The sequence below is a fragment of the Aquarana catesbeiana genome, linkage group LG11, assembly GCF_042186555.1.
Source record: "Aquarana catesbeiana isolate 2022-GZ linkage group LG11, ASM4218655v1, whole genome shotgun sequence".
NCBI lineage: Eukaryota > Metazoa > Chordata > Amphibia > Anura > Ranidae > Aquarana > Aquarana catesbeiana.
Genome location: NC_133334.1, coordinates 116,917,085 through 116,943,570, shown reverse-complemented (window position 1 = coordinate 116,943,570; position 26,486 = coordinate 116,917,085). Strand labels below are relative to the sequence as shown.

Genomic DNA, 26,486 nt, shown 5'->3' with positions numbered 1-26,486 from the left:
CGTCATTGCGGTGTATCGCATGTGTGGATGGGTGTCTGCAAGCCGGCCGGCATATTTTTACGAGTATTTTACCTTCTATGTGAATGTAAGTGTAATTTTAATCTTTAATAAATTGATGGTTTACGGATTCACACTATGGTGAGTTTCTTTTCACCTTCCTTGGTTGCCTGTTGGTTTACCTGCTGAGCTGAGATCTCCTGGCTTGTCTTCAGTGTATCCATAGTGAGTTGCTGCTGCTGTGGTCTGATGTCCGGATGTTGATCTAGATTACAGGCTTGATACTGCTTGCCCTCTGGTAAGCGCGCATTGTGTGAGGTGGAGGCTCACAATACTGGTGTTTTTTTCTGCACATAAGAATTCATTTTATCTTCATTCACTTCACTAGTCTGTTCCTTAATTATTCATTTATCATTATTTGAGGATTTGTCATTTATTATTTATTATTCATTTGGTGGTCATCAGTGGTGGTTCGCAATTTGTTGTGATATACCATATCTTATCACTCAACACATATTGTTCACATTTTCTTTTATTTTATTGTTATTAGGGCCTCATGCACATGTCTGTACAGGGGTCATAGAGCATGAAGACCCTGAGTAGTCACTTTCCCAGGTACTACTGCTGCTGTGTACAGTCTTCTATTGAGATGAAATAGAAGATGTTGCTGTACATAGTTACACCCCAGTGATTCCGTAAAGCAAATTATCTGCATTCAAAATATTTTTCCATGCATAAAAGTAAGCGAGGGGGCTCTCCCTAAATGATTCTGAATTAACCATCTATGTACTGCTGTGTACCCTTACATTTTTCTAGCAAACCTTTGCATAAAAACATGGATTCTAGATGCTCATGTAATGCAATGTGTGTTCAAGCTGGCCAACAAAGTGGTGCCTTTCTGGCCATTTCCTACTCTACTGTGAAAAATGGCAAACACTTGCATCTACCATACTTTATTGGGCATGCTATACTGTATAGTGCCAATATGTGTTGAGTTGATTCATTTGAGGAGAAACGCATACTCAGGTCTGGTCAATGACCTGCACTGTACAAAATAACTGCAAAAATATCTGTGCTCAAATCCAAATAGCTCCCCAAATGAAACACATAAATAAGCTTTTTCCACAGCAGATAAATCTAAGATACTTACAGTATACTTACCAGCAAAATATTATTTGAAAAGTGAATATTTAACTCTTTCTTGCAGTGGGATTTGGTCTGTGACCTGCGTAAAATGAGACAGGTAGCTCAATCAATATATATGGCAGGAGTATTGGTTGGAGCCTTCGTACTTGGATATTTATCTGACAGGTAATGACAACAGAACACACGATAATTCATACCTATTTACAAAGAACAAGACAACCACTTCAATAATAGTTTCTCATTTGCATTTGTATAGAAATATGTCAGGTCTTTCACTTCTGTAGTAAAATAAAAAGTAACTGCTTGAAAATAGTTACTGCAGTCTGCTCACATAACTTGTAATAAAAACATCTTTGCCATTCTGCAGCTTCTCTCCAACCACTTTGCATATTATTTTATATATACTGTGATTCTGTACTTGCCAAATATGCTGCAAAAAGCTCCCTCCACTAAGTCTGGCTGCAACCATTTTAACTGTGGGCAGCTGAAGCTGCTGCCTGTTCACTTCCTAGATTTACATAGACACACAGAGGCACACCACTAGCTCTGCAGCTCTCATTGGCCCTCTTATGATTCACCCCCCCTTTCCTTCCTGGCAAACTCTCACAAGAGTGGGAGAGAGAGCTGTGCATGATGTCATAAGCCTAGGCTTTTTTTACCAGACAAGAAACAGGAAGTGGGCTGTAAAAGGTATTTACTGGCGGAAAAAAAAATTGTTTTACTATCCAAAGTTAAAACAACAAGGGCAGAAGATTTAATAGATGGAAAGTTGAAAAAATGACTGAAGGGTCCGCTTTAATATATATTTTCCTATATCAAAAACTAAACATTAAGAGCCCCTTCACACTATTGCTCTGTGTTAGTAGGTTTGTGTTAAAGCACAGTATGTATAACATTAACGTGCCTTGCATTAAGGGAGCTCGTGCACCTGGATGTGCTAGCTAACACACCAAAACGCACCAAAAAAGGTAATCGGCGAGGTGTTTTAGGGTGCTACACCAACGTACTTTGATAGCAGAAAACAAACACGAGTGGATAACCAGTCTATGTATCATGATGATAAATGTCACAGGTCTTGCTGACCTCAAGGATAGGGGTATCCTAACAGTCAAAGAGAAAAGGAACAAAAAGGGTGCACCAGCCTTGTGCATTATCATTTGGATGCATTTTATTAAAAGTAGATGAAAGGAAAACTACTCACAAACATCTATAGAAATCTTGCAATGTAAATAGTCTCCCAATGACAGCAAAAGGTCTAGGACAAATGATGAACTCCAGAGGTCATGGAGGAGATAACAGGGGCCACTGCCGGCTGATGCATTTCGAAGGGTAACCTCCTTCCTCAGAGCCCCCCCCATCATTTGTCCTAGACCTATTGCTGTCATTAGGAGACTATTTACATTGCAAGATTTCTATAGATGTTTGTGAGTAGTTTTCCTTTTATCTGCTTTTAATAAAATACATCCAAAGGATAATGCACAAGGCTGGTGCGCCCTTTTTTTCCTTTTCTCTCTGCTACACCAACATGTAGGTGGGGTGCAGCATGGTATGGTAATAACAAACACAGTCCAGGTGTAATGAAATAATGCAAAGACAGTTCACAGCAAACACGGTGGGAAAACAGCCCATCCGGGAACACTCATGGATTCAACAGCGTGTAGAAAACAGGTTTCAGCCACACTGACAGCGCCTGTTAGGAGGGGCAAAATGCGGCCTAGATGTCTCGTGCCCAAGCGGAAGGTTGTGAGACCTACGCTTTAACTCCTTGTCAGGAATCTTTGCCTACCTCTAGTTCTGTCCTTACTAGGCGAAGTACCTCTCCCTACTCTATCCACTCACAAAATGTGTTCCTAACTTTGGAGCCAGGGCTTAAAGCTAGATTTCAAGATGGCTGCTAAAGGCACATGAGGCGACAGTATCCAATTGGATAGCTTCCCCAGTGACCCAGGGAACCATAGTCCTCTTGACTTCCTCTCCAACTACAATGCTGCTGCGTTAGAGCGGCACCTATTGTGAAGACAGTAGACTGCACCTGCTTACATACGCATGTAACATGTTGCTCTGCATTACTGCAACACAATAGTATGAGTGGGCCCTTAAAAAAAAATTGACCATAGTTTCACTTTAAGGGAACAGAACCTTTTTGGCTTGGTTTATACCTTTTGTGTGCTTTGCATGCGTGTTTTGGTGCGTTTTTACAGAAAATATTTTGCTAGTTTTTATGCTTCTGACCAAAATTGCAACAAAAACTCATGTACATGCATTTTTCATGCTTTTTTATGTGCTTCCATTGAAGTCTATGGACCCAAAAATGCACCTTCCTGCATGGAAAAAGTTCCTGCAAAACAGGTTGCAGGAAACTGCATAGATGTGAACAGGACCCATAGGAAACCATAGTAAATCAATTGTTCTGCATTCCCGCGCTCCTAAAAATGCGCTAAAAAATGCATAGGTGTGAATCCAGCCTAAAAAAACTGTGCAGCATTAAAGCTGCTCTAAAGTATTGTGGTACAAAGGGGATTTACAGTGTATTTATAAATGTTTTTATACAAGATTCACATATTTTTGAATTGTATTAAATTGTAAGAGCTCATGCACACAGGACATTTTTACAGCTGCTGTTAGGGGCATCTGACGGGGTTTTTTTTACTGCTTCTAAACACCCCTCCATGTTACCCTATGTGTTCATGCACACATAAACTGTCAGAGGCATTTGGAGGCATAAGCGTTTAGGGACAGTAGAAAAAAACGACACTCTGTGTGTTCAGGAGCAGAAGAAAAAGAAAAATCCCCTATGTGGTGGACTTTTAAGACACGATAATTTAAAAAAAAAAGGTTTTAGTAGAATATTTTTATGAATTTTAAAAAAGTTTATTAGAAAAATGTATAGAAAATATAATTTAAACTATAAAAGGCATGAAATGTTTTAACACATCTACAAACTTTTACATCATCATAAATAATGTAATGCAATCTATACTTCTTGCATCTGACGCGTTTCAGAGTACTAGGCTGTCTCCTTCTTCAGGGTTTTTAGCAAGAAGAAACTATGTTTCTAAAATGAAACAATAAATGAGTAAGTACATAGTATTGGCATTGACGTCTAATGATATAAATTATTATTAAAGTACAATGTTTTGAAAGAACACTTATAAATGTTATGACGGTATAGTTAACATTCCAAGAGTTGTCACTTTAAAAACATACGAGAGTGCAAATACTTTCAAATCCTCATCCAAGGAATCCTTGGTGGTATACATGTATACAATAGTCAGACCCAGGAAGGGATAGCAACCCACCGTTGACCCAACACCCCCTCCTCCACAGAGGGAGGGAAGACCAAAGGGCAGGAAGAGCCTAAGGACCCACTGGGGTCGGAAAACGGAAGCCCTGTGAATTGTAGACAGGAAGTCTATAAGTATAGTCATATCCATAAATTCTTTGTACACAAAATTATAATAGCTAAAAAATGCTTGGTACCTGTTGATGGTGAGGATTGTTCCCACACGGTAGGAGCAGATGGGGAAGTTAACTATAAAATAATAGCAAAGATAGATATAAATGTCTGTCTATAACCTATATAGTATAGGCAGGGTTTTTATTAGAAAGAGGGGGCCTGATATTTAATGTATACACAAAGTATAAATATACATTTATGTATAAATGTATACACAAAGTATAAATATACATGAAATAATTAGAAAAAGGACCTAATTTCAATGTAAATACACAGAGTATAAATATACATGGAGTAAAGGGTGTTACTGAGTGCACCATTGTATTTCATCAATTAATCAGAGACTTTATATATATAGTTAAAATTCTAATTTTTTTATATATTATTGTCCATTTTTCAAAAGGTCACTATATATGTTGGATATTAGATTAAACGTGCTCATATAGCCAAAAGGTATAAAAAATGGCCCAAGACAGTGATCCACATTACATGGTATATGGCCAGCTGAAGAAAGTAAAGTTGAAACATAGGCTAATAAAGGGGTTAGAGAGGCGCTTTTAACGCTAGCAGCCGAAACAGGGTAAAAAACGCCCGCAAAGTGTCGCTGCAGCAGCGCTATGCCGGCAGTTCAGCGTCGCTGCTCATTGATTTCAATGGGCAGGGGCGCTTTAGGAGTGGTGTACTGTATACCCTGCTTCTACAGTGCTGCAAAGATGCGGCTTGCAGGACTTTTTTTTGGCGTCCTGCCAGGGCACCTCTCCAGTGTGAAAGCACTCGGGCTTTCACACTGGAGTGAGAAAAGAGGCTCTCACTCCAGAGTAAAAGTAGAGTAAAGCGCCTCAGTGTGAAAGCAGCCCTAGTGTCACAATACTTTAGTGCAGCTTTGGTGCTGCACTATTTTTTTTAATTGGAGTAAAAGTTCTGTTCCCCTAAAGTGAAACTATGGTTCATTCAATGTTATGTATGTTAGTTTATGATCTTTGAAAATATATGATACATGAAATCATTTATCTATCTATCTATCTATCTATCTATCTATCTATCTATCTATCTATCTATCTATCTATCTATCTATCTATCTATCTATCTATCTATCTATCTCTCTATCTATCTAATGTGTATTTTATAATATAATTTATTTTCTGTATAAATGCCACAAATTACAATAAAATCATATGACATATGCGTTGGACAGAGGAAGTCATGCCATCACATGGTGATATTAATGGTTGTCAATGATGCAGAATGGGTATATAAAATCTTGTTTGGCCCTTCCGAACACAAGTATTTTTAATATAAAACTAAATTAACATATAAGTATATGTCAATTTAGTTTTGTATTATAAATACTACATTATTTGATATTCTATTGTTTTAACCACATGTGGAGTTTTTCTCTGGTATATGAAGGGACCATTTCTAGGATGGGAGTTTAATGCCATTATTTATGTACACATCTTGGAGGATAACTGGAGAATAACCAGACAGCTACTCAGCTAGATTAGCAAATTTTGGCCTTATTATCCAGAAGTATGTTTTCCAGAGGGATGACACACATGTGGTGGTATATGCATAATGTGGATTTTGAAACTGCAAACCCACCACTCATGGTTCATTGTTTTTTTATGGATTCTTTATTTATAATAATAATACTGTCCATACAGTATTTGTTGGAGTGAAATAATTTCTAAGCGCTACTCTGCATGTTATATTAATGCACTGTAGGTGTAATTTGCACAACACATATAAGTTTAGTGTTAGATATACAGTGGGGACAGAAAGTATTCAGAACCCCTTATATTTTTCACTCTTTGTTATATTGCAGCCATTTGCTAAAATCATTTAAGTTAATTTTTTTCCCCCATTAATGTACACACAGCACCCTATATAGACAGAAAAACACAGAATTGTTGACATTTTTGCAGTTTTATTAAAAAAGAAAAACTGAAATATCACATGGTCCTAAGTATTCAGACCCTTTGCTGTGATACTCATATATTTAAATCAGGTGCTGTCCATTTCTTCTTCTGATCATCCTTGAGATGGTTCCACACCTTCATTTGAGTCCAGCTGTGTTTGATTATACTGATTGGACTTGATTAGGAAAGCCACACACCTGTCTATATAAGACTTTACAGCTCACAGTGCATGTCAGAGCAAATGAGAATAATGAGGTCAAAGGAACTGCCTGAAGAGCTCAGATTCAGAATTGTGGCAAGGCACAGATCTGGCCAAGGTTACAAAAAAAGTTCTGCTGCACCTAAGGTTCCTAAGAGCACAGTGGCCTCCATAATCCTTAAATGGAAGATGTTTGGGATGACCAGAACCCTTCCTAGAGCTGGTCGTCCGGCCAAACTGAGCTATCGGGGGAGAAGAGCCTTGGTGATAGAGGTAAAGAAGAACCCAAAGATCACTGTGGCTAAGCTCCAGAGATGCAGTTGGGAGATGGGAGAAAGTTGTAGAAAGTCAACCATCACTGCAGCCCTCCACCAGTCGGGGCTTTATGGCAGAGTGGCTCGACGGAAGCCTCTCCTCAGTGCAAGACACAGGAAAGCCTGCATGGAGTTTGCTAAAAAACACCTGAAGGACTCCAAGATGGTGAGAAATAAGATTCTCTGGTCTCATGAGACCGAGATAGAACTTTTTGGCCTTAATTCTAAGCGGTATGTGTGGAGAAAACCAGGCAGTGCTCATCACCTGTCCAATACAGTCCCAACAGTGAAGCATGGTGGTGGCAGCGTCATGCTGTGGGGGTGTTTTTCAGCGACTGGTTGCAATCGAGGGAAAGATGAATGCGGCCAAGTACAGGGATATCCTGGATGAAAACCTTCTCCAGAGTGCTCAGGACCTCAGGCTGGCCGAAGGGTTAACCTTCCAACAAGACAATGACCCTAAGCACACAGCTAAAATAACGAAGGAGTGGCTTCACAACAACTCCATGACTGTTCTTGAATGGCCCAACCAGAGCCCTGACTTAAACCCAATTGAGCATCTCTGGAGAGACCTAAAAATGGCTGTCCACCAACGTTTACCATCCAACCTGACAGAACTGGAGAGGATCTGCAAGGAGGAATGGCAGAGGATCCCCAAATCCAGGTGTAAAAAACTTGTTGCATCTTTCCCAAAAAGACTCATGGCTGTATTAGATCAAAAGGGTGCTTCTACTAAATACTGAGTAAAGGGTCTGAATACTTAGGACCATGTGATATTTCAGTTTTTCTTTTTTAATACATCTGCAAAAATGTCAACAATTCTGTGTTTTTCTGTCAATATGGGGTGCTGTGTGTACATTAATGAGGAAAAAAATTAACTTAAATTATTTTAGCAAATGGCTGCAATATAACAAAGAGTGAAAAATTTAAAGGGGTCTGAATACTTTCCGTCCCCACTGTATATATATATATATATATATATATATATATATATATATATATATATATATATATATATATAAATCAAACTTTTTTTATTTTCATTACTTGTATGAAAAAAACATTTAATACTGCGTGCTTATAAAATACAGTCCTGGGCTTTCTGGAAAAATAAAGCACAACAGTAGGTGAGGTGCTCCCTTTTTGGCCTTCTAGCTGCATATGGAGCTTAATGGGCTTGAGATGGATCACAGTTTTCTATTTTCAGCAAAGTAGTAAAATGGTTTAGTAGAGGAGGTTAACTCACATGATTGCACTAGCTGTCGGCTTCTAGTGTAAGAAGAATTTATTTATTTACTAAACTAAAATGAAATAAAAACAATTTAAATATTTATTTTTTCAGTTATAATAATGAATTGAGAAAATATTTACAAAACACTGTACATTCCCTTCAAAGTAAAACTATCATAATTTTTCATCTTTTTTTGTATTTGAATGGACTGGCAATGCACTAGAATGCGCAAAAAATGTGCCTACAGTAATGTGGTGCGCTGCAATGCAGGTATGTTACAAAGGTCATTTAGAATGCATAACATGTATTGCCTTGTGTCGCAGTAATGTGCGTGTTACCATAACACATTTGTGTGAAAACAGCCTTAATTGTATTCTTTTATAACTTGTGCTAGTCTGCTACGCCTGCTTCTGCACACCTGTGTTAGTAAGAAGTACTACATAAAACTTGTAGTAGAAAATGGAAAGTATTTTACATTTATAATACTTACATCTGAAAACAGGGAACAGACAGACACAATCCTCACTAATTGAATATTTGATAAACTACAATTCATATGCTTGTTTGTCTGTCTTAGGTTTGGCAGAAAAGCTATTCTAACCGGCTCTTATTTCATGATGGCAGTGTCTGGCACATGTGTGGCTTTCCTCCCCAACTTTGTTGCTTATTGCACTTTCCGCTGTCTTTGTGGGATGGCTTTCTCTGGAATTGCTCTGAACACCATCTCACTTTGTAAGTAATTTAAAGCATTGTTAAAGTAATTGTAAAGTCTATTTTTTTTATTTTTAAATGACAAACATGCAATACTTACTTGCTCTTTCAAATTGTGGCACACCTGCAGGCTCGATTCTAGGCCACGCTGCCTGCGTCCAAAAACACAGACAGCATGGCTCGACCCCCGTCCCCCTGAGTCAATGACTCCCACTGTCTTAGGCAGGCCATACATGGTGCAAATTTATTTCCTGCAACCATGGGTTGCAGGAAAGAAGAAATATGCACGATTCCCCCATCAACTTAGTGCTGACAGGGGAATCCCTCCTGCCGAGCTATTGTCTGCTCCCAGACAATATATCAGCCACTAGCAATAATCGTAAGAGAATCCGTCAGGCTGGCTGTACCCAAATTAATTGATCAATCGTCTTGGTATTCAACCTGCCCATTAATGGTTCGAATCATGTATGGCGATTTAGTGAAGCCTGTGAGAGCCGGGAGAGCCCCTACAGAGGGGAACAGTGCTGGATCGAGTGAGATCTGTAAGGGATGGGGGGGGGGGGGGGGGGGGATTAATGGGAATTCTATTGAGCTGGCTAAACTAACCCCTGTGGAAAACATTTTCACATCCTTTACTATTTTCTTCTTCTAAACCATCTATTCCCCCCCCCCCCAAATTTTCTGTTTTTCAGGGGTGAATAGATTGAAGTGGAATTCCAGCTTCAGCCTAACTACTCTTGAAACTGTCCCCTCCCCTTTAATATCTATGCTGATTGACCTGTCTACTTACTTTTTTTCAGGCTACTCCAGTCTGATCACATTATCTCGCAACCTTGTGTCAGCCAGCACCACTGCAGGGATATAGAGGGAGCGCCAACAACAGATGGGCCATTGAAGCGCAAGGGTGATTTCACCATTATAGGCTTTACTAACCATTGTTGGAGTGCTCTCTCCACTCCCCTGCAGCCACTACTGGCTGACACAGAGGCAGTAACGTGACCAAACCAGGGTGGGTTGAATATACAGTATGTGCATCTTTCTCACACAGGTTTGTTAGCATAGGTATTGGGACGGAGAAAGGGACAGTTTTAAGAGTAGTTAGGATCAAACTTGAATTCCATGTTAAGTTCAGCAAATCTTTCCTTGTAGTTGAGACCCCCCCCCATGCCTCTAATGAATTTTAGTTTCCCTCTGCAATTATTTAAATTCTAGAATGTTCTTTTTTTGTGAATTGGTGTTTGAAAGTAAACTGCATATTCAAATCAAGATGAGGTTTTACTAATGCAGTGTATTGGCAAGGCACAGGGACAGCTGCAGCTGGCAGGTTTGTTTGTAAACAAACCTCATGTCATCCCCTTGATTGGCTGTTGTGATGATCACATCTGATTGGTTCCTGATCGATGGTGTGAGACCAGTGCTCCTAGTTTTCAAGTGGAACATAGATAAACATTCACTCAGCAGTTGGTAAGGGATTTGAATGGTTTCATATACATTTATAGAATTAATTATTACACCCTTAGAACTTTACTTGCATATTTGCTGTCAGCGAAGTAGTCAAATGCTTGAGCAAAGTACAAATATACTATGTTCACAGCCACCCTTTAAAGTGTTACTAAACCCACAACAGTAAAATCTGTATATGCAGAATAGCATGCTTCTTATACTCACTGTGGAACTTCAGGGGTTAATTCTCTGTATTGTGTAAAAAGGCTGTTTTATCCTGCATGCATAGATCCTCCCCCTCTTGCAATGTCTACCTTGGAAAGAACAGGCAAGGTAGCCAACCTCAACCTGCACATGCTCAGTTGTGTCTTTTATGCTGGAGAGGACAGTTTCCTGACGCATCATGGCAGCACACACTGGGTTGTGACTCCACCCCCACAACCTGACAGGATTGGTTAGCTATAAATTTGAAAGGGAGACTCCCCGCTTCCTTCTCTTTTTTTATCCTCACCTGACGAGATTGGATCGATATTGCATGCCTCTTACCACATTCGCCCCAGCCAGGTTCAAGCCTCTCCTGGATGGAAGTCTCTCCTGTACAGTCTCTAAAGGAGCTATATGGAGCAAGCCCCATTCTGGTGGTCTCGTGGGCATTTAAGTTTTTCTGGCATTTAGTAAGCTTTAAGGAAGCTTCTTTTATTGCAGTGGCCTCCTACCTTCGTTTTCTGCACAATGTTGTCTCCTTTCACCTGTTTTTTCTTTTTTCCCCCTTCTTCACCCATGCTGAGCTTTGTTGTCCCACAGGCAGCCGCCATTCACCGCATTCCGTGCATGCGTGAGAGGAAGTGAGGTAGCCAGGAGCCTTCTGTGCCCCTATCCAAGATGGCGCAGGCTCCAGCAGACTGCTTCTGCGCATGTGCGGTGATGTCACTTCCGCCACGACGTACGGTGGTGGATTTGAAAAGCCAGTTCTCTTGTTAGTGCACTCTGGATGCTTCTGCTGCACAGGAGACTGGCGTATTTCTCTAGGAAGGTATCTTTCACCTTCTGTGATCTCTCCCTGTATATAAGAGTATTGTTTATATGTTTCTAACTTCCTAACTATCCTGCTTCAGGCTGCCTGTCTGCTGTTGCACTGCTCATGGAGACTGCCCAGGTAGACCACCCTTAACATAAAAGGTAAGAGGCTGTCCTCCTTTTATGGTAAATATTGAAGAGAGAAAAAGAGAGCATAACCACTAACGCTGCGATTTCTGGCAGCCAGGTCAAGATCTGCAACCTCCAGACATAAAGACCGCTCAAGCCATGCCTCAAGCCACAGAAGATCTAGGAGAAGCCAATAAAGATCATTGTGATGGATCTCAGATACCCCTGCTGGGCACCTCCGCCAGACCTGTGTCTCCTGTCCTCCAAACGCACCCGCAGCCTGCAGACTCGCCATAACCAGCCCTTAACCCCTCAATCACAAGACAAGCCACACAGGTGTTGAGGGTTAAACATGCAGAGCATCAACACTTTATTAAGTACCAAACATACACTTTTAAACACAGTTAGGGACACTCCCCTTAGCCTTGTTATAAAGGGGGTAGGGGACAAGGAAGAACCAATGGAAACTCAACACTTGTATATTCAAACAACTACAGTTGAAACACATGAAGGGATTATGATAAGCAGGCAGCCCCTCCTTACACATCCCCTGCTGAGATGTGTCTCCAGACCTTTGTCTACGTGCCATGACCCAACACAATTAAACACAGCAACAAGGGGGGGGGATGGGGGAGAAGGGATGTAGCATTACATTACATTATCTCAATGCCATTTTGTCCCCAAATCTCGTAGCCCCATGCTTTGGGAAGACCGCCAACTTGTATATGCTTTTATCAGCTAAAAGTACATTGTTAGTGGAATAAAAGTATATATTTAGCCCAGCCAGGCCAATAGGTTTAGGTAGCCAGAAACGACTCCACGAGTCCAGCCACAGATACCGCGTTCACCCAGTTCCGATGAACCGGCGACTGCGGACACAAATGTCTGGAGGTGGCATCTTCTCCATGTGGTGGGAGACGGCAAATAGCCCTCCAAATCTTACATTCTCTGCTGGGCCATAGTGACAGTGGGTTCTGTCACAATCATCATTCCGTCATCGCCACTCATGTCATAGCCGCTCACGTCATAGCCGCTCACGTCATAGCCGTTCACATGATAGCCATTCACGCTATAGAAGGTTATCTTCATCCCATCACACTAGGAGTTATCACACTCGCCCTGCAGCAAATGCTTGCTGGGTGTGTGGAGCTCCAGCTTTGCCTGAAAAATTAGCTTGTCGGACTTGCTTTAATGAAGCAACCAAAGAAAAAGAAGCAGATGCTAGAGAGGTAACAGGCCTCATCAGAGAGTCAGTGCGGGAATCTATCCTTGATTCATCATCACCTGCGGGAGACAAGGTGGTTTCCGAGCACGTCATCAGCAGCCCCTCTTCATACTGCAGAGACAGTTATCAGCAGAAAATGAGGATCCAGAGTTGTCGGCAGGATTCAACTTCACCCTGGTCGAACCTTTTGCTACATCAGTAAAAGACACCATAGGTTGGGAAGAAGCTAAAGTAGTACCCCGGAAGGTCCAAAAATACTCACCCAACTTGAAGAAAGAATCGGAATCCTTTTCTTTCAATTGGAATTGGAAGTCTATGATCCCATTAAAGATGAGTGGGAGAGACGAGATAAAAAATCCAGCCTTAATAATAGGCTAGCAAAGCTGTATCCTTTAAAGGATTCCAATGTAAATCCTCTAATTTACGCACCAGTTGTCGATGCCTCTTTAATGTGACTTGCAAGACATGTCACCCTACCAATCGACGATGCGCTAACCTTCCGAGACGTGCTTGATTTAGATTTGAAGAGAGCATACTCCACTGCGGGCGGTACTTGTAGACCAGCGGTTGCCACAGCCACGGCGGCTGGTAGTGCCATTTCCGGGTGGACTGCCAATACAGATAAATCTCTACGTGAGGGAGCCGATCAGGAGAAAATAATTACTTCCCAACAGGAGCTGAAACTAGCAGGCGACTTTGTCGCGGAAGCTTCAGTGGACATCATCAGATCCTCTGCTAGAGCAATGTTGGCATTGGTCATGGCAAGAAGACCTTTGTGGCTAAAGTCAGAGGTAGCAGAAGGTGCATCAAAAACAAATTGGTGCAAGATCCCATATGATGGGGCTAACCTTTTCGGATCCAAACTGGATTCAGTCATTTCAAAGGTGACAGGAGGAAAGTCAGGCCTGATCCCCTCCGACAGGAGACCAAAGCCACAGAAGGGGCCTTCCTATAGACACAACTTCCCAGAAAGGTACAGGGAGGCAAAGACATATAGACCAGGAAGAGAGTTTAAAACGGTGGTTCTCAACCTGCGAGTCGGGACCCCCTCAGGGGTGGAATGACGATTTACCAGGGGTCCTTGAATCCTGGGCTGTTCCTAAAACCCTCGCTGCTCTCCCAGCTTTTTTGCAGCCGCCCAGCAGGGCTGTTCCTGAAGCCCACGGCCGCCCACTCACTCTCTTCGTAGCCACCCATTCAGTTCACGGCATGGCTGGGGGGCAGAGACTAGAGGTCAGCTGACTGGTGAGGAATGTGAAGTAGGAGGGGCTGGAAGAGACCCTATCTCCTGATTTCGGCATAGGTGACACTGCTACGAGACACCACAAAGTCGGAGACACAGTGAGTATAACACTACCTGTGATTATAGTTGCCATTAAAAGTCCCCACTACAGTTCTCAGATCAGCAGATGACCTTGAACAAGAGCACCTAAGTTGGCTGATCAGAACATTGCCACTCATCCCAACTCCCCGTCAGCACTGCCTCTCATCCCATTCCCCCCCACCAAGGAGTAAGAGAAGGAATAAAAATAGGGAATACATGGAAGGGAGAGGAAAAGAGGGGGAGGAACAAAGAAAAAGGGAGAAAAAGAATAAGAGAAAAAATAAGAAAAACGGCTAGAGAGAGGGATGGGGAAAAAAACAAGAAATTAGGATAGAGAGAGATAAAAGGAGAACAAAGAGAAAGAGTCGTCCAATCTAAAATGTACCGTAAGATGTTTTAATACTGTACGTGTGGAAGGGACTCAGGGAGCGCTAAATGTCCGTGGGTTAGGGGCGCAAAATACTTGTCTTGGGTGCTGGCAACCCGCGCTCTGAAAATAATTTTACTGTTATGGGTCCCCACAACTTGGGAAATTTTATTAAGGAGTCATGGCACTAGAGAGGTTGAGAACCACTGGTTTAAAAGAAGCTGGAAGAATATGCGGTCATCCAAGACCACCCCAACTGGGGAGCCACGAAAATCTTTTTGAAGGTGCGCCCGTCCTGCCTGTGCAAGTGGGAGCCAGACTCAAGGAGTTCATACAGGTTTGGATGGAACACATAGAAGATGCCTGGACACTTTCTACAATAAAGTTCGGTCACAAATGGAAATTCATAGGCAGACTACCCAGAAATAACTTTCAGCCAACCAGACTCACATCATCACCAGACAAGAGGAAATTACTACTCAAGTATGTAATGGAGCTGCAGCAGAAGGGCGCAATCCTGGAAGTCCCATCATCTCAAAGTGTACCTATACACCCTATCTTTCAAATGTTCCTCCGTTTCTCAGTCAACCACCAGCAATTCCAGTTTCAATGCCTGCCATTCGGCATTTCTTCTGCTCCTATAACCTTTACCAAAATTCCACTACCCGTAATTGCATATCTCAGGAAAAAGGGATTGAGATTACATCATTACCTAGATGACATCCTGCTTTTGGCAGACATCCGGAAAACTTTATACGTAATAAAAAGTGCAGCGCTATAAAAAATGAATCAAATAATACATATATGCATGTACCAAAAATAAAGTGCAAATGCTAACCATGACTGTTGTATAATATGCATGTAAAATCAACACAGTGCAAAAACAAGAACACATTAAATGTGAATCCAGTATTACATAAAGTGCAAAAATAAACAACTGTACACATATGCAAAAAGCTCATAAGTGATTTAAGTTCTTTAGGAGAAATCCTTGTGACACATGGATTCGATGAGGGAAATCACTTGTGATGTGTGAAGCATAAAATCTAAAACTTGACCACGTGAAACCCGTCACCACAGAGAGACAAGAGGCTTACCGGAAAGCCAGCGGCCACCTTTATTCAGGGGGGTCACAAAACGCTTGTTGGATCTGAGATCCGTTGGAGAGATGTCCTGATGTCCAAGGCGTCCCCCACCAGGGACCTCCATGGATGCCGAGCGGTAGTCAAATCCAATCCGATAGCATCAATGCCAGAGTGCAAATATGCAAATATGCAAAAAAGCAAAAAAAAACTCCAATAGTGCAATAATGCCTTTAAAGTGCTTTGCCTTTAATAATGCCTTTAAATGCCTTTAAAATTCTGCATGTAGACAAAATGACCCACAAACGAGTCATCCGATTAAAATAGACAAAATTGGAGTTCCAAACAGATAAAAAAAATCACATTGACATGTGAGGGCGATCGCGCATGCGCAGAGTGTATGTGCGTAATGTCCCGGCGATCGTTTTGTCAGATATGACGTCATTAGTGGTATGCCCACACGCCTGCGCTGACGCTCTAAATAGTCCCTTGACAGAACAAAGGACCACTGCCATTGGTTAGGCCAAACAATCCAAGGGAACTCATAGGGTGCAGGTAATGAGAGAGATGGTGTCAGGGCTGGGCTCAGCCCTTCCTTCTCTGAGCTGGCCACTCAGCTGTCAGCTAATTGCCAGCTCCCATCTCTCTCCACAGTTACCCAGCTGTTGTTAATTCTGCTCATAAGTCCTGCCTACTTAAAGTCGTCCAGCTCACTTGATCTCTGCCTTCGCCTTTGTCAACATCACAGAGACTTTTTCCTGCATTCCTGTTGAAGACTTGCTCGCCTGACGTTCCTTCTGGCTCCTGATCCTGCTTGCTGTACTACTACGTTTATCTCTGGCTCTCTCACATTTGCTTGGCTGACTACCCGATCCGGTTACTGAACTCTGGCTTGTTTTGATTACGCTTACTCTGTTTACCTTATTATTATTATTATTATTATTATTATTAATAAACAAGTGTGGTTTAACTATACTTCTGTCTCGGTCTGATTCTTGGTTCCTGATAAATGGGAAAGTATTCCTTGTAGTTATTGGTAGAACAAAGATGTCCATTATCCAATAGGAACATGGACTAACTTTAGGCATACAAGCCCATGGTAAACTGCTCGTGGTCAAAAATGAGAAAGCCGCTCAAGCAATATAATTATAAAGGCCTGCTCTCATGTATTGCCAATAAGTTTATACCAATGAGGAATATCATTAAAAATGTCAACTTAGCATTCCCTATTAGAGTATGCAAAAATTAGCACTAAAAATAATCAATACATTGTCCCTTATGAAAAATAAAAAATGTATAAAAAAAATATAAATAAAAAATTGAATATACATATATGAACAAATGTTCAGTCAGAGCAAAATTACGCTCTGATTATGCGCTCCCTTGTTCTGTCAAGAGACTATTTAGAGCGTTGGCGCAGGCGTGCGGGCGTACCACTGATGAGAGTCATATCTGATGAAACGATCGTCGGGACACTATGCACACACGCTCATGCGCCATCACCCTCACATGTTGATGTGATGTTTTATCTGTTTGGAATTCCAATTTATCTATTTTAATCGGATGACTAGTTTGTGGATCATTTCGTCTACATGCAGCATTGCATTACCCTCCATTAAAGCACTTCAAAGTCATTATTGCACTATTGGAGTTTTTTTTGCTTTTTTGCATATTTGCATATTTGCATCCTGGCATTGATGCTATCAGATTGGATTTGACTACCGCTCGGCATCCGTGGAGGTCTCTGGTGGGGGATGCCTTGCACATCAGGACATCTCTCCAATGGATCTCAGATCCAACAGGTGTTTTGTGACCCCCCTGAATAAGGGTGGTTACTGGCTTTCTGGTAAGCCTCTTGTCTTGTCTCTGTGGTGATAAATACCAAGTCGAACAAAGTGCAGCTTCCTCAAGGGAAGATAATTCCCTTAGTTCAGAAAATGAAGAGTTTAACCACTTGCATAGTGGGCACTTAAACCCCCCTTCTGCCCAGACCAATTTTCAGCTTCCAGCGCTGTCGCACTTTGAATGACAATTGCGCGGTCATACAACACTGTACCCAAATGAAATTTTTATCATTTTTTTCCCACAAATAGAGCTTTCTTTTGGTGGTATTTAATCACAGCTGGGATTTTTATTTTTTGCTAAACAAACAAAAAAAGATGGAAAATTAAAAAAAAAAATCACGTTTCATAGTTTGTTATAAAATTTTGCAAACAGGTAATTTTTCTCCTTCGTTGATATGCGCTGATGAGGCGGCACTGATGGGCACTGATAGGCTGCACTGATGGGCACGGATAGGCACAGTTAAGGCGGCACTGATAGGCACAGTTAAAGCGGCACTGATAGGCACAGTTAAGGCAGCACTGATGGGGACAGATAAGGCGGTACTGATGGGCACAGATAAGGCGGCACTGATGGCCACTGATGGGTGGCACGGATGGGTGGCATGGATAGGTGTCACTGATGGGCACTGATGGGTACCACTGATGGGGGCACTGATGGGCTGCACTGATGGGGGGCACTGATGGGTGGCACTGATGGGCAGTGATGGGCGGCACTGATGGGCACTTATGGGCACTGGTAGGTGACACTGATGGGCACTGATAGGTGTAGGGGGCGCGCAGGCCGTTCGTGCACGGGACGACGTCAATAGACGTCGTCCCGGCAATGCAGGTCCACGCTGTTGCCGTCATTTGGCAATAGTGCGGATCTGAAGAGGTTAATGTCAGCAACGTCTCTGCCAGACAGAATTTGTCTAAGCATCCTGGGTTCCATGTCTGCCACGCTTCCAATGATCTAGTGGGCTCAATGGCACATGAGAGTGTTGCAAAACCCATTTCTGCAGCCGTGGGATGGAGTATCAATGCTTCAAATGATCCCCATACACAAGAGGTTGAAGCAGTCAGTGTGGTGGTGGATGCATACTTGCAACCTGAGGAGGCACAGACCCATAGTCCCCCCAGAGCCGAAGGTGATCACATCGGATGCCAGCCAGGAAGGATGGGGAGCTCATTACCTCATTGAGCAGCGCAAGGACTATGGCAGTTCCAGGCACAGAGAGTAGTATCGAATGTAATAGAGCTCAGAACAGCCTTTCAAGCTCTCCCAGCCTTTGGCTCATCCTTGAAGGGAAAAAATCTCTTAATACGGATGGACAACAGGGTGGCGGTGACTTACATCCAGAGACAGGGAGGTACCAGAAGCCGCACACTGCTGGTGGAAGTTCACCCTATCTTGGAATGGGCTCAAACATATCTAACGGATTTGAGGGCCTTGTATGTTCCGGCGGCACAGAGCCTGTTGGCCGACTGCCTAAGCAGGGAATTCCCGTTGAACAAAGAATGGTCTCTGAACTTCAAGCATTCACTCTCCTGATCAAAACGTGGGGAAATCGATCTGGCAGTGACACCCCGGCGAATGCCAAGTGTCAGAGATTACTGTCAAGAGCGCCTTACCCATCAGCCGAGGGAATAAACTGCCTTCTCCTTCCTTGGAACTTCCAACTAAGATACATATTTCCACCGACACCACTAATTGCGAGATTCCTCTCCAGGCTCAGGAGGTCATCAGCCACAGTGATAGCAGTAATTCCTTTCTGGCCGAGGAGACCTTGGTTTACAACCTTGCTGCAACTCAGTCTAGAAGACCCATTACCTCTTCCTGTGACTCAGGACCTACTTTACCAAGGTCAAGTCCTTCATCCGGCTCCGGAGAAACTACACTTGACGGCATGGAGGTTGAGAGGAATAGGCTTCTAGAGTAAGGTTGCTCTCAGGAGGTAGCATCAACGCTACTTCAAGCTAGGAAGTGTACCAGTAACACCACCTATGGGAGGATATGGTAAAGATTTGCATCTATGGCGCACCAGAGAAACTGGTACCCACTATCACCAGGGGCTCCACAGATTTTAGAATTTCTTCAAGCAGGCCTGGGTAAAGGTCTAAACTCAAGTACCCTCAAGGTACAAATTTCAGCCTTATCTGCAAAGACAGGCTCCAGATGGGCATTACACCCTCTAGTGGTTCAGTTTATGAAAGCATGCTTAAAAATCAGGCCTCCAAGAAGGCCAACATTTCCAGCATGGGATCTCTCAGTAGTGTTGAACGCACTTTTAAGTTCCCTTTTTCATCCGACAAATTCTATCTCATTGCGAACTTAACACTAAAGCTAACCTTCCCCATTACCTCAGCTAAAAGAGTTTCAGAGATGCAAGCATTGATGATAACTGAACCCTACATGTTTTTTTACTGCCGACAGAGTGGTGCTAAGACCTTCAGACCATTTTATTCCAAAAGTGGCAACGGCTTTCTATTATAACCAGGACATCAGTCTCCCGACTTTTACCAACGATCAAGGTGAACCACATGCCTTGGATGTAAAATCTGCTACAGCCTCCTTTAGGAAATCGGACAACCTATTGGTGATTCCTCATGGGAACAGAAAAGGACAGGTGGCAGCACCACACATCGTGGCTAGTCAAGTCTATCAGGAATTCTTACGCCATTCAACAACTTCCGGTACCCGAGGGCATTAAAGGTCATTCAACTAGGGAAGTGGCAGACGATAAGCAGTGCAGCTATCTGGTCATCCAGACATACATTCACGTCCGACTATAGGGTGAATTTTGCTCAATTAACAACGGTGGATTTCGGAAGAACTATTATTCAAGCCAATTCTTCGGCTACATGCTAAATAAATGCTACTTCTTTTTTTGCACCCACCTAACTGGCGAGTTATTTCCCAGTGTGTGCTGCCATGATGTGTCAGGAAAACTGAAAATTGTATACTCACCATTCCTTAATTTTCCTTTCCTGACGTATCTTCATGACAGCACACAACATCCCTCCCTTTTTTATTAGTTGATAGATACAGAGAATAAAGCGGGGTGTCTCTCTTTCAAATTTATAGCTAACCAATCCTGTCAGGTTGTGGGGGCAGAGCCACAACCCAGTGTGTGCTGCCATGAAGATGCATCAGGAAAGGAAAATTACGGAAAGGTGAGTGTACAATTTTCCATTTTCTTGTTCACAGAGATAGCCAGGTCACATGATATTGACATCACACATGTGGGCGTGTATACAGGTTGAAACTCTCTACTTTCCTGAACTTTCAGCACTGAAGAAACTGTGCAGTTTGTGATGTGACTGTGGTATACAGATCATTCAAAAGGTATATAGTGGCAATATTTTAATGTAAAAAGAAGATTTAAAGGCTGTGGGCACTGGGGGGGGGGGGGGGGGGGGGGACGATGAACTATTTTCATATTACTGGGTTTTTTTTTTTATAACTTCTTTTTATTAATTTTATAGACAAACATACATTCACAAACAATCTTTGATTGGCAACATACCAATCGAGCCGACCACGCAGGGCCGATATAACCTCTAACCAGCCTTGAGTTCCCCCCCTCCCCTTACCCCTCCCCCCACCCACTACCACCCAAACAGCAGTCATATAGCAGCACACAGCAGAATGAAAACTGTACATCCTAAATTTAAGTTTAATCAAACCATCCTCTCTCAGCTCCCGATGTATATGATTACAGTGCATTATAGGACAGAGCATTCTAGATGGATTTTACATATAATAGCAACCAACAACCAGCATGGAACGTTATTTCATATCACTCCCTACCTCCTACACTTTGCGTATCTTTCTAACTCACTGTAGCTGTGGAGTCCAGCCACGCCTGCCAAACCTTCGAGAATTTCTTAGGACAACCTCTGGCGTGATATGCTGCTCTGTATAAAGGGATAACTGAATTTATCAGTTTTTTCCAAAATAATACAGTAGGGGCATTAGTTTTTTTCCAGTTCAGTAATATAGCTTTTCTACCATAAAATAATCCTACATTCAGTAGGGTGCGATGCGCCCGAGTCGGAACCACCTCCTCTACCAGTCCTATCAAACATACTCTAGGTGTTAATGGAATTGGTATACACAATACCTCTGCTAGACACTCCGTTACTTCTGACCAGAATCTTTGAATGTGTGCACAGCTCCAGAAGACGTGTTCTGCGCCCGCTGGGGCATGTGAGCATCGCCAGCATTGACTACTCACTGATGGGTAAATACGGGACAGCCTATCCGGGGTGAGATATATCCTATGCAAGAATTTGAAGTGAATTAGGCGATCCCTGGCTGAAACTAGGTGTTTGAATGGATGATCCCACATGTCATCCCAGTCCTCCCCCTGAATATCTGCAATCTCTCCTTCCCATCTCTCCCTACACTTAGTAATTCCTGGGGGGGTTTTATTAAATAGGGATTTGTACACCGAGGACAACGGTTTGGCCAGGTCCTCCTCTGTCAACATGGACTCCAATGATGAAGGTAAATATTCGACCCTTTGCTCTCTCGTTTGTTCTTTAAAAGCGTGTCTCAGTTGTAAGTAACGAAAAAAAAAGGAATTCGGAAGGTCATGCCTCGCCTTTAACTGATCAAAAGTGCATAGATCCCCCTCACATGTAATGTCCTGCAAGGTCTTAATGCCTTTACACGCCCAAATCATAGGGTCAGGGAGTGAGAGAAAGTGCGGAAGCCTCGGGTTCATCCATATGGGGGCTGAGGGTGTAATTCCTATGTATCTGGGAGACATTAATGTAGTGGCTACTTCCCAAGCCTTAATTGTTGTTTTCATAGACTCTGTCAGAGGAAGACAGGATCTCGGACCTCTATACAAAGCCAACTTTAAACTTTCGTATGATCCCAGATGTGCAGCCTCCACTACTGTGGCAGAATCACCAGAGTCCGCCGTTAACCACTTCCTAGCAACTACCATCTGTCCGGCAAGAAAATACTTCTGCCAGTCAGGCAGTACCAGCCCCCCCTGTCCCCATGGTTCCTGCAATATTTTGATACTTATACGTGGGGAGTTTGGGTACCATATAAATGTTCCAATGATACTATTTAGTGTTTTAAAATAGCCCTTGGGAATCCATATCGGGGAGTGTCGTAGAAAATATAGGATCACTGACAGATATTTCATTTTTATTAGGCTGATCCGCCCAATCAAGGAAAGAGGGAGGGTCTTCCATACCGCTGTTTTTTGTGTAAGCCTACTAATCAAGGGTAGGAGATTCAGGGACAGATAATCATGGATATTAGCTGTGACCCTAACCCCCAGGTATGTGATTGAGGATACCCATTGCAATGGTAGGGAATCGTCAGCCAGTTTTTTTGCCTCTTTTCCTAATGGTAATATGGATGACTTACTCCAATTAACTCTTAACCCCGAAAAAGTGGCGAACCTGTCCAGAATCTCCAACACCGCCCTAAGAGACGGACCTGGGTCTCTAAGGAACAGAAGCAGATCGTCAGCATATAATGCAATACACTCGCCGATTGATCCCACCTGAATTGCCTGCACCCCCTCCGAACGCCGGAGGGCCCTAGCCAATGGCTCAATTATCAGGGCGAAAAGGAATGGTGAAAGGGGGCACCCCTGCCTAGTGCCCCTACCTATACAAAAGAAATCAGAAACCATGGAACCCAGCCTCACCGCCGTCCTCGGCGCACTGTAAAGTAAGCCGACCCAGCGACGAAAACCAGGACCGAATCCCATGCCCTCCAAAACCCTGTGCATATATTGCCAATCCACTGAATCGAAGGCTTTTTCGATATCTATGGAGACAACCACTTTTGCCGGGTACTCAGCATTTTCTATTTGAATATGCGTAAATAGTCTTCTTAAATTTGTATCCGTGGACATACCAGGTATAAAACCTGTTTGATCAATGTCAACCAGAGTCGAGATGACCGTGGCCAGCCTTGTGGCTAGAATTTTTGCAAGGATTTTAAAATCCGAGTTAAGTAAAGCTATTGGGCGATAAGACGAGCACAACTGTGGGTCCTTGCCTGGCTTCAGGAGAAGTATCATATAGGCCTCCATCATTGAAGCCGGCAAGGAACCATTATCCCAGCAGTACTTGAACAGTAATGTTAATCTAGCAGCCAGTTGTGACATGTGTGCTTTATAGAAGTCAGCAGGAAAGCCGTCTGGGCCAGGGGCTTTACCTGGGGGGAAGGAAAGTATAGCTGCCTCAACCTCCAGCACAGATATATCTGCCTCCAACCGAGTGGCATCAGTATCAATTAATTTAGGCATGGAAAGGCTCCGAAGAAGGTCCTCCAGTTCAGCCACATCATATGACTGTATTGGGGAGTATAGGGCCTTGTAAAATCTCACAAATTCTTCCAAAATTTCCCACGGATCCGATAACAATGTCCCTGCATTATTCTTTATAACCGGTATACTGACAGGGATCTTTTGGTCTGCCACTAGATTTGCCAGCAACTTGCCATTTTTGTCCCCCTCAGTGAAGATGTTTTCTGCCCTTCTTCTTGCCTCGGTATGAGCTAATTCTGTGAAATGAACTGCTATTGCTCTTCTACTATGTAGCATGGAGGCATAGTTAGTCTCCGAAGGGGAGTTCGCCTGGAGCTGTGCACATTCCCTCTCCCTAGCTATAAGAGTTTCCTTTTCTTGATTATATTCCATCCTTGCTGCTTTAATTGCTGATATAAATACACCTCTTGTGACCGCTTTCAAAGCATCCCAAACAATAGTCGGATCAGCCGTATCCACATTTGTCACCCAGAAGGTTTCAATGGCAGCCTGAACAGGCGTGACTACTTGCTCCTCCTGCAACCATCCCGGTGCCAATCTCCAACCCCCCTTGTGTCCTCTGGTGGGATATGTCATTGTGACTAACAGAGGATTATGATCCGAAGTCCCTCCAGCTAGGTAATCAGATGCACATATACTATGCAGGAGTTGGGCATTCCCAAATGCTAAGTCTATTCTGGCTGATGATTTGTGGGTGGTAGACAAATGTGAATACAACACGACCCCCGGGTTTTTCCATCTCCACACCTCCGTCAAGCTCGCCACCGTAGCCCACGTGCAGAGATCTGCTGAGGCTGTCCTAACAGCATTAGAGGTATCTAGTGTAGAATCCATTATGCTATTAAAGTCACCCATAAATAACGTAGGTAGATGTAGGTATGGAGCTAGTATGTTTAACAGATCATATAACAACTGTACTTTAAATGGCGGAGGTATGTAAACATTTACAAGCAGTATTTTTTGATATGCCAGATCTAACACCAGTGCCACATATCGTCCTCCCGGATCGGTAAACACCTGATGGATATTACATGCAACCGCTTTACTGATAAAAATGGTTGTGCCTCTAGCATACGTTGAGTATGAGGAGTGAAAGGACCTCTGTATCCAGGGCCTGCGCAATGCAAGTGTTTTGTTTCCATCCAGATGTGTCTCCTGGAGGAGAACGACATGCGGCTTCACTTGTTTAAGATATTGAAACACAGCCGCTCTTTTAAATTTGTTGTTTAGCCCCCTAACGTTCCATGAGATGATTTTTATCTTATTCTCCATCTATAATAAAAGATATAACTAAAGTACCACATTTCCCCCACATTAGCACAGTGATAGCCAAGCAATATACGTCTGAGAGTGTACTTAAGTAATGAACCATTGCTGTAATCGGTATGCAACATATATGACTGCTGTTTAACCTTCCCCCCCCTGCTGTTATACCAGAAACTAGTAACTTTAGAACAAAACAAAAACCCCAAAAAAAACAAAACCAAAAAAGTCCGGTATGCAGCTTTCACCCTGTAACAAAAAGCTCCAAAAGAGCTCAACCAAAAGTGTCGATAGTTCGGCATAAAGAAAAAAAAAAAGAAGAAAAACTCTTTTCTTTCTTGTGCTTCTGAAGACTCCTTATAAGTTCCTTGGAGGAGTACAGCCGATTGTATCCTACTTTGCCGAATATGGTGCAATAGTGGTGAAGAGCGTTCTGGTGTTACACAAACATGTAGGCCCCTCGGCTCCAACTAATGATTACCGTATGACGGATGAGGCCTCGCAGACTAAGAGTGATACAGCCTGTGGATGACTCCCATAAGCAATTAGCAAGCCTGTGTTATCATTCTCCCCTCTCCACCTTCCAGGGGATTTCCCTCCCCAAATGATCAGGGCAGGCAGACAGAGATTCTTGCTGCATAACACACGGTGACATAAGGGAAAAAGAAAAAAGAAAAATGGAGCAGGCCTGAGCATAAAACCAGGAATTATATGCTGAGGGAAAACAAAATGAACAAAAGGAAAGACTGCACTGAGAAACATTCCTGCAAATGACGACGTTGTCACAGATTTTGATCTAGCCAATCATTGGCATCTTGCGGGGTTTCAAAGAATTTTACAGTACCTTTATGTTGCACCCGGAGACGACTGGGGTAGAGCATACTGTATTTTAATTCCTTCTCCCTGAGCCGCCTTTTGACATCCATAAATGAGCGACGTCTTTTCTGGGTTTCTGCCGAGAAGTCGGGGAATAACATAATACGGGCATTCTCAAATTTTAGCTCTTTGTGCTTCCTGGCCTCCGCTAACAGCATGTCGCGGTCCCTATAATTAAGAAACCGTACCAGAAATGGCCTTGGTGGGGCACCTGATGGTCTGGCTCCCGTGGGGACTCTGTGAGCCCTTTCAGCCACATAGGTAGGGGGGAGATCGCCCAGAGACAGCAATATTTTGAAGAATCGCTCTGCAAACGCAGTCGTGTCTGTGCCCTCGGCTCCTTCCGGTAGGCCGACCACTCGTACGTTATTTCGTCTCTGGCGGTCTTCAGCATCGTCTGCACGGCGTTGTAGGGCCCCCACCATCTCTTTCAGCTCCCGTAGCTGCGATCCCTGATTGTGTGAGACATCCTCCACTTCAGAAATACGATCCTCCGCGGTGGTAAGTCTACCCCTAATCTTGTCCAAATCATGGCGGATAAGATTGCATTCCGAGGCCAATAAATCAATGCGCCCCATCAACTCAGATTTAGAGGCCGCTATAGCCTCTATAATTGGACCTGTTATGGCTGCCGTGTCCAGTTCTATCTCTGCCGTGG

At 43.0% G+C, this 26,486-nt stretch overlaps 1 protein-coding gene across 1 annotated transcript in view; it reads left to right on the top strand.

The window, feature by feature from the left end:
* The window catches only part of LOC141112287 (solute carrier family 22 member 20-like), a 102,220-nt gene that overhangs the window by 15,613 nt on the left and 60,121 nt on the right, over positions 1 to 26,486 (top strand). Inside the window, exons 2-3 of the mRNA XM_073604935.1 lie at positions 1,205 to 1,308; positions 8,841 to 8,995. Coding sequence (XP_073461036.1) covers positions 1,205 to 1,308; positions 8,841 to 8,995 — 259 coding nt within the window. The remainder of the gene's footprint in view (positions 1 to 1,204; positions 1,309 to 8,840; positions 8,996 to 26,486) is intronic.